The following is a 13,426-nucleotide window of genomic DNA, read 5'->3' on the forward strand; positions in this document are numbered from 1 at the left end:
CAGGCTAGCAGAATTCACCAGAGCAGTACAGAGACGCTGTCACAGAAACACCGGAAATGACACAACTCGCTTACCGCAATACGTCAGCACGTCAACACCGACGTTTCGACTTCTTAATCTGGTCCACGCCTCACTCCTCCACAGCCTCAGCCTCTCATCCAAATATGGTCACTTCTCGCTCCAAAAAAACAAGATGGTGATGCCCGAAATGCCAAACTCAAGGCTTCAAGGCAGATTACAAATTAGTTTTGGTCTCTGTAGCTAATTTCCATGTTCATGACAACTGTACGGGGGGTGAAATTTTATGCAACTCGCACGTTAAAATGTTATTGAGGCTTAAAGTTACGCATAATTAAAGGAATGACTGCTTTGAGTGACAGACTGCCTGCTGATAATGTCCTTGGGCTCCCAGTCAGATCCACCTGTCGCTCCTCCATAGCTTCAGCCTCTCGCCCAAATATAGTCACTTCTGGCTCATAAATAAAAAAACAAAACAAAAGACAAGATGGCAACAGCCGAAATGCAGGAGTCCACAAACCAATAGGATGATGTTATAGCTGCTACATCATTATTTTATCCACTCAGTTGGTTGCTATTTGCAACCTCACCACTAGATGCCACTAAATCCCACACACTAGACCTTTAAGTGGAGTCAGTGGGATGTAGTTTTTTTTATGTTGTGTGGTTTAATCTACAGCAATGCAATATACAAGATTATATGTTTCACAGGGAGAACCTAGTACCTAGTATAGCTGCCAGACAAATGTAGTTTAGTTTATTTAATTTAATAAATACACATGGAATGAAAATGCCAGAATTAGCCAAAAGGCTATTTTTCATCTGTAGTCCCTTGGCTAAGATGTTACACGAGACTACCTAAAAACAAAGTACAAAAAAGCAAAGCAAAAAACAGCACAAAACATAAAGACACAAAAAAGAAAAAAAAAACAGGGCATACAATATAAAAGATGGTAGAGACAAAACCATTTCAGATGGAAATGTAGTGGTAAAGCTATGCAATTGCACAAAATGGAATAGGACATCACTTGCATTACTTATATATTTATCCTTCCACTAGTTTGCCATGTTGTAAGTCACTGTTCACGTCTTAGAGTAGAACTTACCTTTGTATTTGTGTCTCTTTGCTGCAGGGAAAGCTTGGCGAGCCAGGTGAAGCTGGGCCTAAGGGATTTCCAGTAAGTGATTGGGGCTAACAGAGGTCTCTTTTAGGTCAGTCTTGATTTTTGGGGTGGACTCATTTTGGGGAACAGTGGTGGATACGTGGAGCTTGTGTGGCACAGTGTTACTCTTGTGGGTGCTTCAGCATTTCAGCATGTGTATGAATACCAACAGTGTGTGTGTGTGTGTGTTATAAACACCTGTACTATTTTCAGGGTGTTCAAGGACCCTCGGGACCTCCAGGGGCCAAAGGAATTGAAGGAGAGCCAGTGAGTTTATTTTTTTATATGAAGTACGCTGTTTTTGTTCCTAATTTAGGAATGAACCCCATTATGAAAGACCTACTTTATAATAATGTTTTGTCTCTGTGTTTTTTTAATCAAATCAGGTTCAATTATGTAAAAATCTGGAATTAGCTGAATCTTTTTAAGAGGCTATAGGCAGACACCATAGTATCTCATTATCTATAATGACCTGAGGCCATTCCCAAGCTCAAGTCCTCTTCTCTCCCTTTGCATATAAACTCTGAATTCTCCACACTGACACCTTTTATTCAGTGCCTCCTAGAAACCCATATCCTGGTCAAAAAGCCCTGAACAACCTAATCCTCTTTCTCTCATTCTGCCCAAGTCTCGCCGACACAAGCAGAGAGGTAGTGAGTCTGAGACAATTTGATTTACACCATTCCCTTCCTGGAGAGGCAGCTTTATTGTAGCCTGAATGTGTCTCTATAACAGCAGGCCTGTTTCCATCACTTACAGAAGCTTTGGCTCAGTGTTTTGAAGGCTCTTAGCCCTGCAGATTAACTTATCTCCACAAATCCACACTTTCTGCCTGGTTCTTATTTCTTTTCACATTTTTCCTCCTTTACTGTCACTTTCAGAGGCATTTGTCCAAGATTAGAAAGTACTCTTAACCTTTTTATTGGTGCCTCTGCGTTGTCGCCGCAGGGACCAGCAGGGCCACCGGGAACGATTGGGCCACTGGGGGAGATGGGGCCGAGGGTGAGTTTGATCACACAGCTGGTGCGAGAGCTCCCATTGACTTTTACATTAGCATCAAATACTAACGGCTGTTTATGACAGGGGCCGCCGGGGAAGGCTGGAGAGCGGGGACTGCCCGGTGAACCTGGAGAGAAGGTGAAGATGATGATATGGTGTTGACATTTTCATTGATTAGATGTTAGGCTAGTGGGTGTGTACTTTTGTTTGTGTTTTACATCATAAACATTAGGTGGAAAGATGACATCGTAACAGCTTTTGATGCCATGACTGGTAATGGCCATTAGGGGGAGCACCTCCTATTCCACTGAATTATATTTGTACCTCAATCTTGAGAGCGAGATGGGATACAAGACACATGAATTATATATTGTACAGAAATCATTATCAGGATTATTGGTTACACAGGAAGTAGGGAAGCAGTGGGAGAGTGATAAGTAACTACTGTTAACTAAGCTGGTTGCTTACAACAGTGGTGTCAAACATACGGCCTGCAGGCCAGAACTGGCCTGTCAAAGGGTCCACTCCGGCCCACTGGATGACTTTGCACACTTAATGTTGATGCACTTGTGAAGGCAAAGAGGTCTTTTACATTGTGCAAAATATTGTCAATCATCTGAATCAGACTTCTGTCTAAAGGCACTGCCAAAATATTTCATTTGTAAATGGGTTGTAAGGCAGGGGGTAACTTAGCTTACCGCCTCAATAGCATCCATTTTAAGTGGAAGTGTGGTGATGCCAGCATTGTTACACAGGAGTGGAAATATATGGAAAAATGCATATGTAAATGACAGTGAGAATTATCTTAAGACATCTGTCTGTTCATCATCTGTTTTGTAAATGGATGAATGCTTTCAGAATGTACTTTTTTCTTTTACACCACAATGTTATTTATAGGCTATCATGCACTGGCTTTACTGGTGCAGCCCATTTTAAGTACCTGTGAAACGAAGTTAGAGCATCTTCAGCTTCTGTTTTTTGACATATTTCACAGTGAAATTGAATATTTGAGTGCTGTACAGTTACAAAACTGATTTAAATCAAACCCTTCGCATTTGATTGGATGGCTACAACGAGGGCAAGTTAAGAAGTTTAGATTCTCAGCTCCACACATGCCTCCCTCACCGTTAGATCAGGAGGAAGATGAGGGAGAGAGGAATGAATTAGACCTCTGCCACGTTGTTTTGGAAATGAAAGCAAAGGCTCTGCCTGCTAATACCCCAAAACACATCTCCTCCTATCTCTCGCCATATTACTCCGTTAGCTACTGCAACCAGAGATGGTGTGTTACAACCCATGAATGGAAAAGTGTAGTTTTATGTGACCAGCATAGCTAGGTAGTCGCACAAAGTCTTATTTGATCTGATGAACTTCTGTAAACGCCCCTGAGTATAGCAGCAGTTTTTTTTTTGAGAGCAAAGAATTCACTCAGAAACCACCTACTCCAATTTTTCAATTGGTTGAAACTGTGGCAAGTAGAACAGGAAAAAGCTTTTTGCACCCATTAGTAAATCAAATTAAAATCAGTCAATCAAAATATAATTAACATGCGAGCAAATTATTTGTTTTGCTATACTCAAAATACACTCAAAGCGAAAACACAACCATGGTGGAAGCAGAGGTTGTACATCAAAAGAAAACATCATCAATAACATAACCATTACGCTTCTTCTTCTAACAGGGTGCCATTGGTCTACCTGGTAACATCGGGGAGCAGGGTTTGATTGGCCAGAGAGTGAGTATCCCATGTTTTCTTTCTGTAAAGTCTTTGCAAGTTAAAGTGCTCTGGATCAAATATTCCAAAGTAGACACATCACTCCCAACACACAGTAAACCAGTTTGTTTTTAAAATGTACTCATAGTCAGTCTTTGCCAGTGTTTGGCTTTCTGCACATCTGTTTTCGCTTCCTGTGACCACTGTCATCGTCACAATAAAACACATTGCAACCATAATATTTTTATGATTTGTCTACCAGGGTGAGCCAGGCATTGATGGGGAGGCTGGACCAAGTGGACCTGATGGAGCCAAGGCAAGTTCAAAAATAAAAGACAGACTGTGACTCAAAATTTGATTTATTCATCACTTTAATAAACCCAGTGTCTTTTACTCTAAGAGCCCACAGTAAATGGAAAAACATTGCTTTAAGAGTTTGGCCGGTGATCAAAATGTTGTCGTGAACTTCAACAAGAATGAATTCTTCCTGATTCTTATACGTCTGTGAACTTGGTGAGCTCTCCGGTCTACTGTAGCAGCTTATTGTAATTAGGGCAAGTCGACTTTTGTTTGTGAGATATTGGCCTTTGTACAGTTGGAGCTGCACGGTGTTGACACTTAGTGAAAACAGATAGCGGGGCTATTTTAAGAGCTCCAAAGTCTGGCAAGTATTGTGACAGAAAAAAAAAGATGGAAAGCACAGAAAGCCTATTTAGCAGAGCCACACTGATGGAAGTGTCGCTGACAAACCCTCAAACAACGTTTGGCTTAGAGAAGGTGGTAGAATGTGAGCAGGGAGAACACTCAGGATTAGAATAGACTCAACCTGAGAGTCTCTCTCAGCTTTGTGCCGTACAGGATGTTTTCTGTTAGTCAGGGGAGTAAACTACTTTGAGGGCTTCTTGGCCGCAGTGCAGCTCCTGAATGGAAAACGGCAGCTCGAGAGGAATTTGCAGCTTGTGCTGTTAACGGAGGGAAAATCAGCACTTAGTTATGGTTCAGTGACGGATTAGTGGGTGAAATTTAAGATAGAAATTTAGCAAATAATCAGAGGATTGTGACATTATGTTCTTCCAGCAGGCTGTAGCAAATTGAATATCTAGTTCTTGTTTCCACACTTTGTTAGAGTTCTGTTAGCAGAAACCTGTGGTGCTGTATATCTGCAATATCAGTTACTACAGAGAGAAGCCACGTTTGTTTCTTAATAAACCTCCATTAGGTTGACTAGGTTGAGCATGGAGACCAGGAAACATGGAAAAGCGGAAGAACAAATGAAGTGTAAAGCCTCTCTCACACATCGTTTCCATTAAATTACAGGGAAAACCTTTAAGGCACCACTAGTGAATTTCACTATTCACACATGCACTACATTCAGGAACCTTTTTTGCTTGCAAGTTGCAAGATGGAAATGTTCCTGAGATGGTCAGATCAGATCGACGGATAAGAGGAGCGGTTTCTACAGAAGTGAGTGAAGGAAAAGTTTCAGTTGCTGCAGTTACACAGGCTAGACCCTGGGCTTCACTGCTGAGTGCACAGTTTCCATGGTAATGCAGCTGGTTTTGTCTAAAGTGGGCTGGAAAAGTTAATTTTCACTGCGCTTTGTGTTCGGCTGCTCTGTCTGTGTCCAGAGTACACTCTTCGCTCCAAGAGTGTAGTGCTCTGACTTATGGAACGGTATATGTGTATTTCAGCAGCACTCCAACTTAACCAGCTCCAAAAAAAGAAAACCAATATGTGGCAGCAAATGCCGATATTAAGGTGGGCCCCCACAAATACATGAATTTGTGGGAAACCCCTATGTAGGCAAACCACAGCCAAATGTAAGCAGTTTATACGTTGTGAGCATTTATACTGATGCGGTGGTGTCTTTGTCACTCTGCAGTTACACCTCCAAAACGACTAGATGGCGCCAGAGTTTCTGTGAAATGCTGTCAAGTTTAGTTGATTCAAAACACACATTGAACACACATTAAACATGGCGTAATAGAAAGGATTTCAAACACAAGTACACTTATTCACAGACGAACACTTGTCTTTATCTGGACACATTTTCCCCACAAATACAACATGCTAATGTTATTAGCACAAGCATATGGCATTTTACATTGTAAAAATTAGCCTAGCGACCAGCAAAATTTTCCTCTGTTCATATGAAGCCAGGGACAACAGCAACATTTAACAAAGGTAACGTTACAAAATTCGACTCCATTACAGCTCACAAGGTTCACTGACAAAACAACTGTCTTGTACTAAACACATTTTCTAAACAAATACAACATGCTAACGTTATTAGCACAAGCCTATGGCATTTTACGTTGTATAAATTAGCCTAGCAACCAGCAAAATTTTCCTCTGCTCATATGAAACCAGGGACAACATTTAACAAAGGTAACGTTATAAAATTCAACTCTATTTCAACAACTCACAAGGTTCACTGACAAAATAACTGTCTTATAGTAAACACGTTTTCCAAACAAATATAACATGCTAACGTTATTAGCACAAGCCTATGGCATTTTACATTGTAAAAATTAGCCTAGCGACCAGCGAACTTTTCCTCTTCTCATATGAAGCCAGGGACAACAGCAACATTTAACAAAGGTAACGTTACAAAATTCAACTCTATTACGACTCACGAGGTTCACCGACGAAACAACTGTCTTATACTAAACATGTTTTCCAAACAATTACAGCATGCTAACATTTTTAGCACACGCCTATGGCATTTTACATTGTATAAATTAGCATGCAGAGATTTCCTCTGAAGTTTCCACTGAGGGAAATGGTTTCAGCTTACAAAAATAGACAGGAGGTCTGCGTCATCGCGATGTGGTTACATTCATGAATTTCTGTGAATTTTCACTTAGAAATGTAGCTATCTTGGTAGGTAGCAGGTAGCTAACGTCTAAGCTCTCGGCTTAGTTAACAATGATTGCGCATTACTCTCCTAGAGCTACGTCAGTAACCAATAATGCCACATCGTTCACTCATGCAGGCGAAGGACAGTCCAGCAGATGGCGGTAATGCAACATTTACAGATGCCAATTGCTATAAAACTCAACAGAAGAGGGAGATGGTGCAAGGCTGGATGTATGTGTACGCAGTGGAGGATGTCTGGTATTATTTTAAGAAACATGGCAGACGAGGAGCAGTTTTTATCCAGTGCCAAATTTCTTAAGCAGGTTTGCAAAACAGTTATCAGAACAGCCCTGGGGTAAATGCTTAACTGTAACCAAATTGCAGATTAAACTATGTCATCATCAGAGTCTTGTGATTGGTTACCTTGCTGCACCTCACAGCATCTTTAGTCAGCTGGATGAAACCCTTTATGTGCCTGTCTCTGCAGTTTTACGCTTTTCATTCACAACACAGCTGTTCCAGCATTTTCTCTGAAAAGTTATTAGGTGCTGAGGTGGGAAATTGGCAGTACAGACTTCCCTGAATACGGATCCCTGTTCCCATTTCCATATGCTCCCATCCATGCAGAAAATGCTCTTGAACATTATAGGGATAGACTACAAGCTACTAAGAATTTATAAGAAGTCAAAGCTAAAAGCATCTTAACATAAAGTCGAATGACGGGTTTGTCAGTGTGTTGTAGACTCCATTCTGTTCTCTAGTATAATCAGTAGGTGGGAGCACATTGCACTGGTTTTCATCTTGTCTCCTCAACAGATGTTTCTCAGTGTCTGTATGGAAATATCAGTCTTCCTCTGCTCCTGTTAGGCTATTCATGTTTCCATATTCCAAAAGGCTTTATTTACATTTTTTCCACTTGGACAGACCATTAGTGTTTTTGGTTTTGTTTCCTACTCTTGTTACACAGACAGGCTTTGCTTTATTTTCCCCTGAAACTACTGTTGGACATGTTGGCTATGTACAAAACTGCTTGTTTGCTATGAAAGGTTGTTGGCCCACAGTTTTTTAGTTGTGATAATGTAGCATCAGATGTGCAGCTGAGCCTCGGCCCACTTTTAAGCAGCAAGCAATGCACCTTGAAAATGTCAAGTCATGCTGACTGTCTTATTTTCCCTTGGAAGAAATATTTCCAAATTACAGCCTGTTGTGTCTCACTAATAAATCATTTATGTTTTATTCTGTCTAAACAACTGTAACTCTACATGCCCAAGCTGCCAGTGTAGTAACTGCAGCTAGGATGCTGCATCAAGACGTTTATTTAGAGCTCAGATCTCCCCTGTCCTGGGCTCACATCTTTGTGGCGTGTGAATACAGGATAAGATTGAAGTTTTATTTATAACCTGCAGTGCTCCCAGAATCAAACTGCTGCTCAGACAGGGGTTCATTGGATCAGTCCTGCTGCTGTCAAAATTCAAAAATAAGGGTGACAGAGCTTCGTTGCTTCGTTGCTGTGGCCCTCCAGGCTTTGCAGTGACCTTCCTGCAGACATTTGTCAGCTGATAATGTGGATTAAAAACTATAAGCACAGACAGTCGTGGGTATATTATATGTGGTGAAGGTCTTTTGTCATTTATTTATTTATATTTGACTCATAAAAAAGTTTTTATTGGATAAAAATATTATTTCTTCCAGTCTGAATATTTTATTCAAATTTATTCACACTGCAACGGACCAAAATCCTGGCTAAGGCAACTCAATTGTGTCATCATCTTCTTCATTGGACTTGTATTGCTCCTCTCAGGGTGACAAGGGGGATGCTGGTCAGGAAGGAGCGAAAGGAGACAGGGGTGAAATCGGTCTAAAAGGAAAGGAAGGACCTCCGGGGCATCCCGGACTGGTGGGTGTAAGGGTGAGTGTCTCAACAGCTCCAACTCCAAATTTCATTCAGTTCCCATGAAAGGATGGCTCTTTTTGTCCTCTTACAACCCTGTTCGATTTTCTTCCACCAGGGTCAAGAGGGTAAACCTGGCAAAATTGGTGACAGAGGAAAACCAGGAGAAAAGGTTTGTCAGTTCACTCGCTCGGGGCTTATCCACACCTTTCATTCTTGGATGTCGGTCAATTTGCTCTCTTGTACGAGGGGTTGAATAGTTCTCTGCTGTAGGGGTAAACAAACAGTAACAGGTCGGTAACCTCCGTAAGCGTGACAGTGGAAGTGCTCGTCAAATAGACTTCAGTATTAAATGTTTGAATTGTGAAACTACCCACATAACTGCTCGGGGAAGTTTGTACTCTCACTGCATACCTGCTCACTGACGGACTCTCTCCAGGGGAGCAAGGGTCACCAAGGTCACCTGGGTGAGACTGGGCCAGCCGGTGACCAGGGAGAGGTGGGGTTTGTCGGACAGAAGGGGGCGAGAGGAACCATCGGGCCAGTGGTAAGACATCCACAGATGGTTTGAAAGGCTTGCTTGGTTGTTGGTGGATGTGGGCTAAATATATTTGTATTTATTTCCCCAGGGTGCTCCGGGGAGAATGGGCCAACAAGGAGAGCCAGGCATATCAGGTTATCAGGTGAGTAATGTTTCTCAGTGTGAGTGACCTCACAAACATCTTTAATCTGCTGTCTGTTCATAAATGTTAAAAACAGTGACTGTCAACATTTTAAGCCCCTAAAATAAAGGCCTTCTATCTCTCTATGAAAACCTTTGATTTTTATATCTATGCCACATAGTCGTGTATGTGGTCTGTGGGTAGAAAGACAAACATTTCGGTTACTAGGCCTGTCAGTTATTTTTGTTGGATGAAGATATAGTCCCAGAATTATTGCAATAAACGATATTGTCATTTTAAGACTATTTCATGCCACTTATCTAATGATAATGACCCAAAATAACCACATAAACACCTTTAAAACAATCAAATCCATGGGATTTATTAGACTGAAAACAAGCAAACAAGACAACAAAAATCCTTGGGTGAGAGGCAGCAGTTCACACACCAGAGGCCTCTCTCCTCTGCTGCTGGCACAAGAGCTCTTAAGCACCTCCTCCATGCCAGGTGCAGTGCACCTCGTTAACTAATGCAGCACACCTGGGCAGATCTACAAGGGAGGGAAAAGGGACAGCAGCACAGAACACATACACAAGCCGTAACATAATGCAAGTCCACCCTTTCAAAGAGTAATGACCTGTAATTAACGCGTGTTGATATATACAAGAAAGTATACATTAAATCAGTTTGGTGTCCGTAGGGGGCGTGGTGATGAGAGCCTACTCCAGATGACGTATTGCTAGTCTGATTTATGTAGTGTGTGTGTGTGTGTGTGTGTGTGTGTGTGTGTGTGTGTGTGTGTGTGTGTGTGTGTGTGTATGATTTAACTTGATATTATTTCTACACTACAAAGCACTTTTCCCCCTCACAACCCAAAAGCCTGGATTGATTTTTTGAAGGTGTTTCATCTGGGTTTATATTTCACACAGAACATTATCGAATGATAATATTGACCTGCGAGTGGATAGTGTGTATTGTTCTGGTGTTGATGAATCACAGGCTGGCCCTCGTTTGCTGGCGTTTTGTTCTTCCTCTTTGCCCCACAGTCTGGGGAATCCTCTGCTCCGATGTGTAGTTTTAGTTAATTTATGTTTAATGCAGTGCAGGTCAAATAACTCAACTTTGCTTTCTCATTATTCTTTGCCATTTAAAGGTTTAAATGAGGGTAAAATGTAACATATTATCTTGATTAATGGCGCTGCGTGAAGTAAAACCTTAGATGACTTAAATTGTTTTTTCGTTTTAAAATTGGCCACTAGAGGGCAAACACCAAAACAACTTTTTTGTGTACTATGGTGGCCATACAAGGACAAATACAAGATGGGAGTGGCCATGTGTGCTTGCAGCTAGCTAAATGTACCTCTGATCTATCTACCCATGCCAACGAAAAAGAGACTTTATGTTAGGTTACTTAAAAGTCTGGAGAATCTTCTCATTTGCAGTAGATTTTTGACAACAAACTTTATCGTTTTTTGTACAGCAGAATAAAAATAGCAGTATTACTGGTCATTACCAGTGCATGCACATAATAGATGCAGGGTAAGATCAGGGTTGAGAAAACGATCATTGCAGATGTAAGACTACAGTATAATCAAATTGTCAACACACATAACCACGACTCGACTGATGGTCCCCAAAATTGCGTTCTCCATGGCAACAAAAGATGAAGTGATGATTGATGACGCTGTTACAACCTCAGTTTACACAAGTTTCATCCCCCTCTGTCTCTGCCTCCATGTGATTCTCCACATTATGAGCGTAATATTTCACACAGTAAATTGGGAGTGAAGGCTGAGAGGTTGCGATCACAAACTCTTTTCTTGTCACAGGGTCACATGGGACCGCAGGGCCCCCTGGGACCTCCTGGGCCGAAAGGTGAAAAGGTAAATTACCACATTTACTCGCTGTCCCTAATAGCCGTCTGCTCTTTGATTGTATCTAATGAGCTCTGGAGGCCTGGAGTGGGTGCATTACTTAACACTGTAACACTGTCGTGCACCTTATTGTCTTTAAGTGCATGGTCAGTTTTTTTTTATGCATTGAAACTCCAGTTGTGTCCCTAATTAGTGCTCCCTCTGTCTGTCTTGTTGCTCTTGCAGCACTCCTGAAGTCGTCCCTAATTTGATCAATGATATGAACTAAGACACATCCAATTAACTCTGTGCTGTCAAATGTATATAATTAGCCAAACACCTGGTCTGCTCATGATTTTGGGGATATTAGCACCATAACTTGTGTTTATTTGACAGGAGCAGCACACAATAGAACACATTGCACCAGAATTTAGTGAGACACTAATTTGCATTTTTTTTAGTCCCTTGGCAGGAGCCATCTGGATGTGGATATTTGTTATTTTCTCTTTGCCAATACCCACGAAATAACGCCGGCGCTTGCTTTCTAATTAAATCAGTGTCATGCTATCACACAGGTCGCTGCAAAATGCATGATTGTCAATTGACAGAGCCAGGTAACTCTGGCACTGAAGCACACTGCTGATAAATACAGATCGCTATCACAGTTTTATTAAAAGGACTAATGCTGCAATATATTGCTTTCATCCATGTACGTGTCAGCTTTGCTCGGCCCCCGGCCACCACTAATTATTCTCCCACTTTTAGATGCCTGTTGGGCTCTACATTTATTTATTTAATTTGACACATGCACCACACATGACTATTAAAATTATACGCACATCCGTGGTTATTGTTTAATGAATCCCATAAAGCGCCTGGAACAGACATTGGCTCCATTTATGTAAAATGGGATCATTGTGGGTAATAGCGCATGTAATGATTTGCAATTCATATAAAGAGAGCAGGCAATGTGTTCCCATTGTTGTACTCTTTCAAACAAAACATGCATTGATTTTGCACAGACCATTGGCTTTGAGGGAAATTCCATTGATTGCGGTTGTTTGTCTGTGTCTATATTACTCGTTCAGGGCGAACAGGGCGACGACGGCAAGGTAGAAGGTCCTCCAGGTCCCCAAGGTGACAGAGTGAGTTTCTTACATGTGCTTGTTTTTCCTGTGTGGTTTGTTAGCGGTGGTCACGATTGGTTAATTAATTTGTTTCCCTGTGAACAAAGGGTCCCCCTGGAAACAGAGGAGAGAGAGGAGAGCCAGGCGACCCCGGATACATCGTAAGTGGATTAAAAAAGCAGACACACTTTTTGTCTTCAGACATGGTGTCAGTTAGGTTTGAGCTATGTTCTGTTCTGTTTTCCAGGGTCAAATTGGTGTAGATGGAAGGAGAGGTGAAGCTGGTGCCCCGGGGCTTCCTGTAAGTGTCTCATTCATGTTGTAGGTGTACTTATGCAGGAATTGTTTTCACGCAGCACTGCTTACATTCACCACAAGTTACTATGGCAGGAATATTACATGTGTTATAATAGGACAGATAAGATGGAACATGCTTTTCAACATTCCAAACAAGATTACTGTATTCATTTTTGTTTGTACAAATTTGGAGTGAAAAAAGAAAGGAGCATCATGCAGTAGTTTGGGCACCCTGAGACATTTGAGCTCTCATGCAACTTCTACCAGGGTCTCAGACCTTAATTGGCTTGTTAGTGCAGTGACTTGTTCACATCGTTAGGAAAGTCCAGGTGATGCAAATTGCAAAGCATACTGTGACTCCTGAAACCCTGTCCCGTCAATCACAGCCAACAGCGGCTTGTTACTTGCTAAGCTATTCACAGTAAACAAGATTTTCATCTGGGGTGCCCAAACTTTTGCATGTTGATAAATGATATATTTTGGGCGGGGCAGCACAATGGTTTGAGTTGAAGGTGTGAGAAAGAATAGTATCAGTAACATTGTTAACACTGTGCTACATTACAGAGAATTACAAAACCGTACTAATGAACCCTCATTGATATATGTAGTATATTATAGAGAGAACTGGAGCCAACAGCGTGACTCAGACAGCTGTTCAGTTTAAAGTGGATTTATTTTCACTAAGGCAAGACAGGGTGTCTTGGGTCGATCCAGGGCATTTGGGGGAAACAGGTTTGCAGGCGGGGATGGCAGGCAAGTGGGTGACCAGCAAGTGTGGCTCTGAGGCACAGAGAAACAAGGTTTAGGCAAAAAAATCCTAGAGGAGAGAAAGCAACAAGCAAC

At 41.6% G+C, this 13,426-nt stretch overlaps 1 protein-coding gene across 2 annotated transcripts in view; it reads left to right on the top strand.

Annotated features, from left to right (window-relative positions):
• Nucleotides 1-13,426, top strand: part of col27a1b (collagen, type XXVII, alpha 1b) — a 115,693-nt gene that overhangs the window by 82,205 nt on the left and 20,062 nt on the right. For both annotated transcript variants that reach the window (XM_050051534.1, XM_050051535.1), the window contains exons 31-44: nt 1,152-1,196; nt 1,395-1,448; nt 2,130-2,183; nt 2,265-2,318; nt 3,862-3,915; nt 4,157-4,210; nt 8,555-8,662; nt 8,763-8,816; nt 9,084-9,191; nt 9,274-9,327; nt 11,136-11,189; nt 12,248-12,304; nt 12,394-12,447; nt 12,534-12,587. In XM_050051534.1, the coding sequence (XP_049907491.1) occupies nt 1,152-1,196; nt 1,395-1,448; nt 2,130-2,183; nt 2,265-2,318; nt 3,862-3,915; nt 4,157-4,210; nt 8,555-8,662; nt 8,763-8,816; nt 9,084-9,191; nt 9,274-9,327; nt 11,136-11,189; nt 12,248-12,304; nt 12,394-12,447; nt 12,534-12,587 (858 nt within the window). The remainder of the gene's footprint in view (nt 1-1,151; nt 1,197-1,394; nt 1,449-2,129; nt 2,184-2,264; nt 2,319-3,861; nt 3,916-4,156; nt 4,211-8,554; nt 8,663-8,762; nt 8,817-9,083; nt 9,192-9,273; nt 9,328-11,135; nt 11,190-12,247; nt 12,305-12,393; nt 12,448-12,533; nt 12,588-13,426) is intronic.

This window comes from Epinephelus moara, chromosome 8, assembly GCF_006386435.1.
Source record: "Epinephelus moara isolate mb chromosome 8, YSFRI_EMoa_1.0, whole genome shotgun sequence".
NCBI classification, from domain to species: domain Eukaryota; kingdom Metazoa; phylum Chordata; class Actinopteri; order Perciformes; family Serranidae; genus Epinephelus; species Epinephelus moara.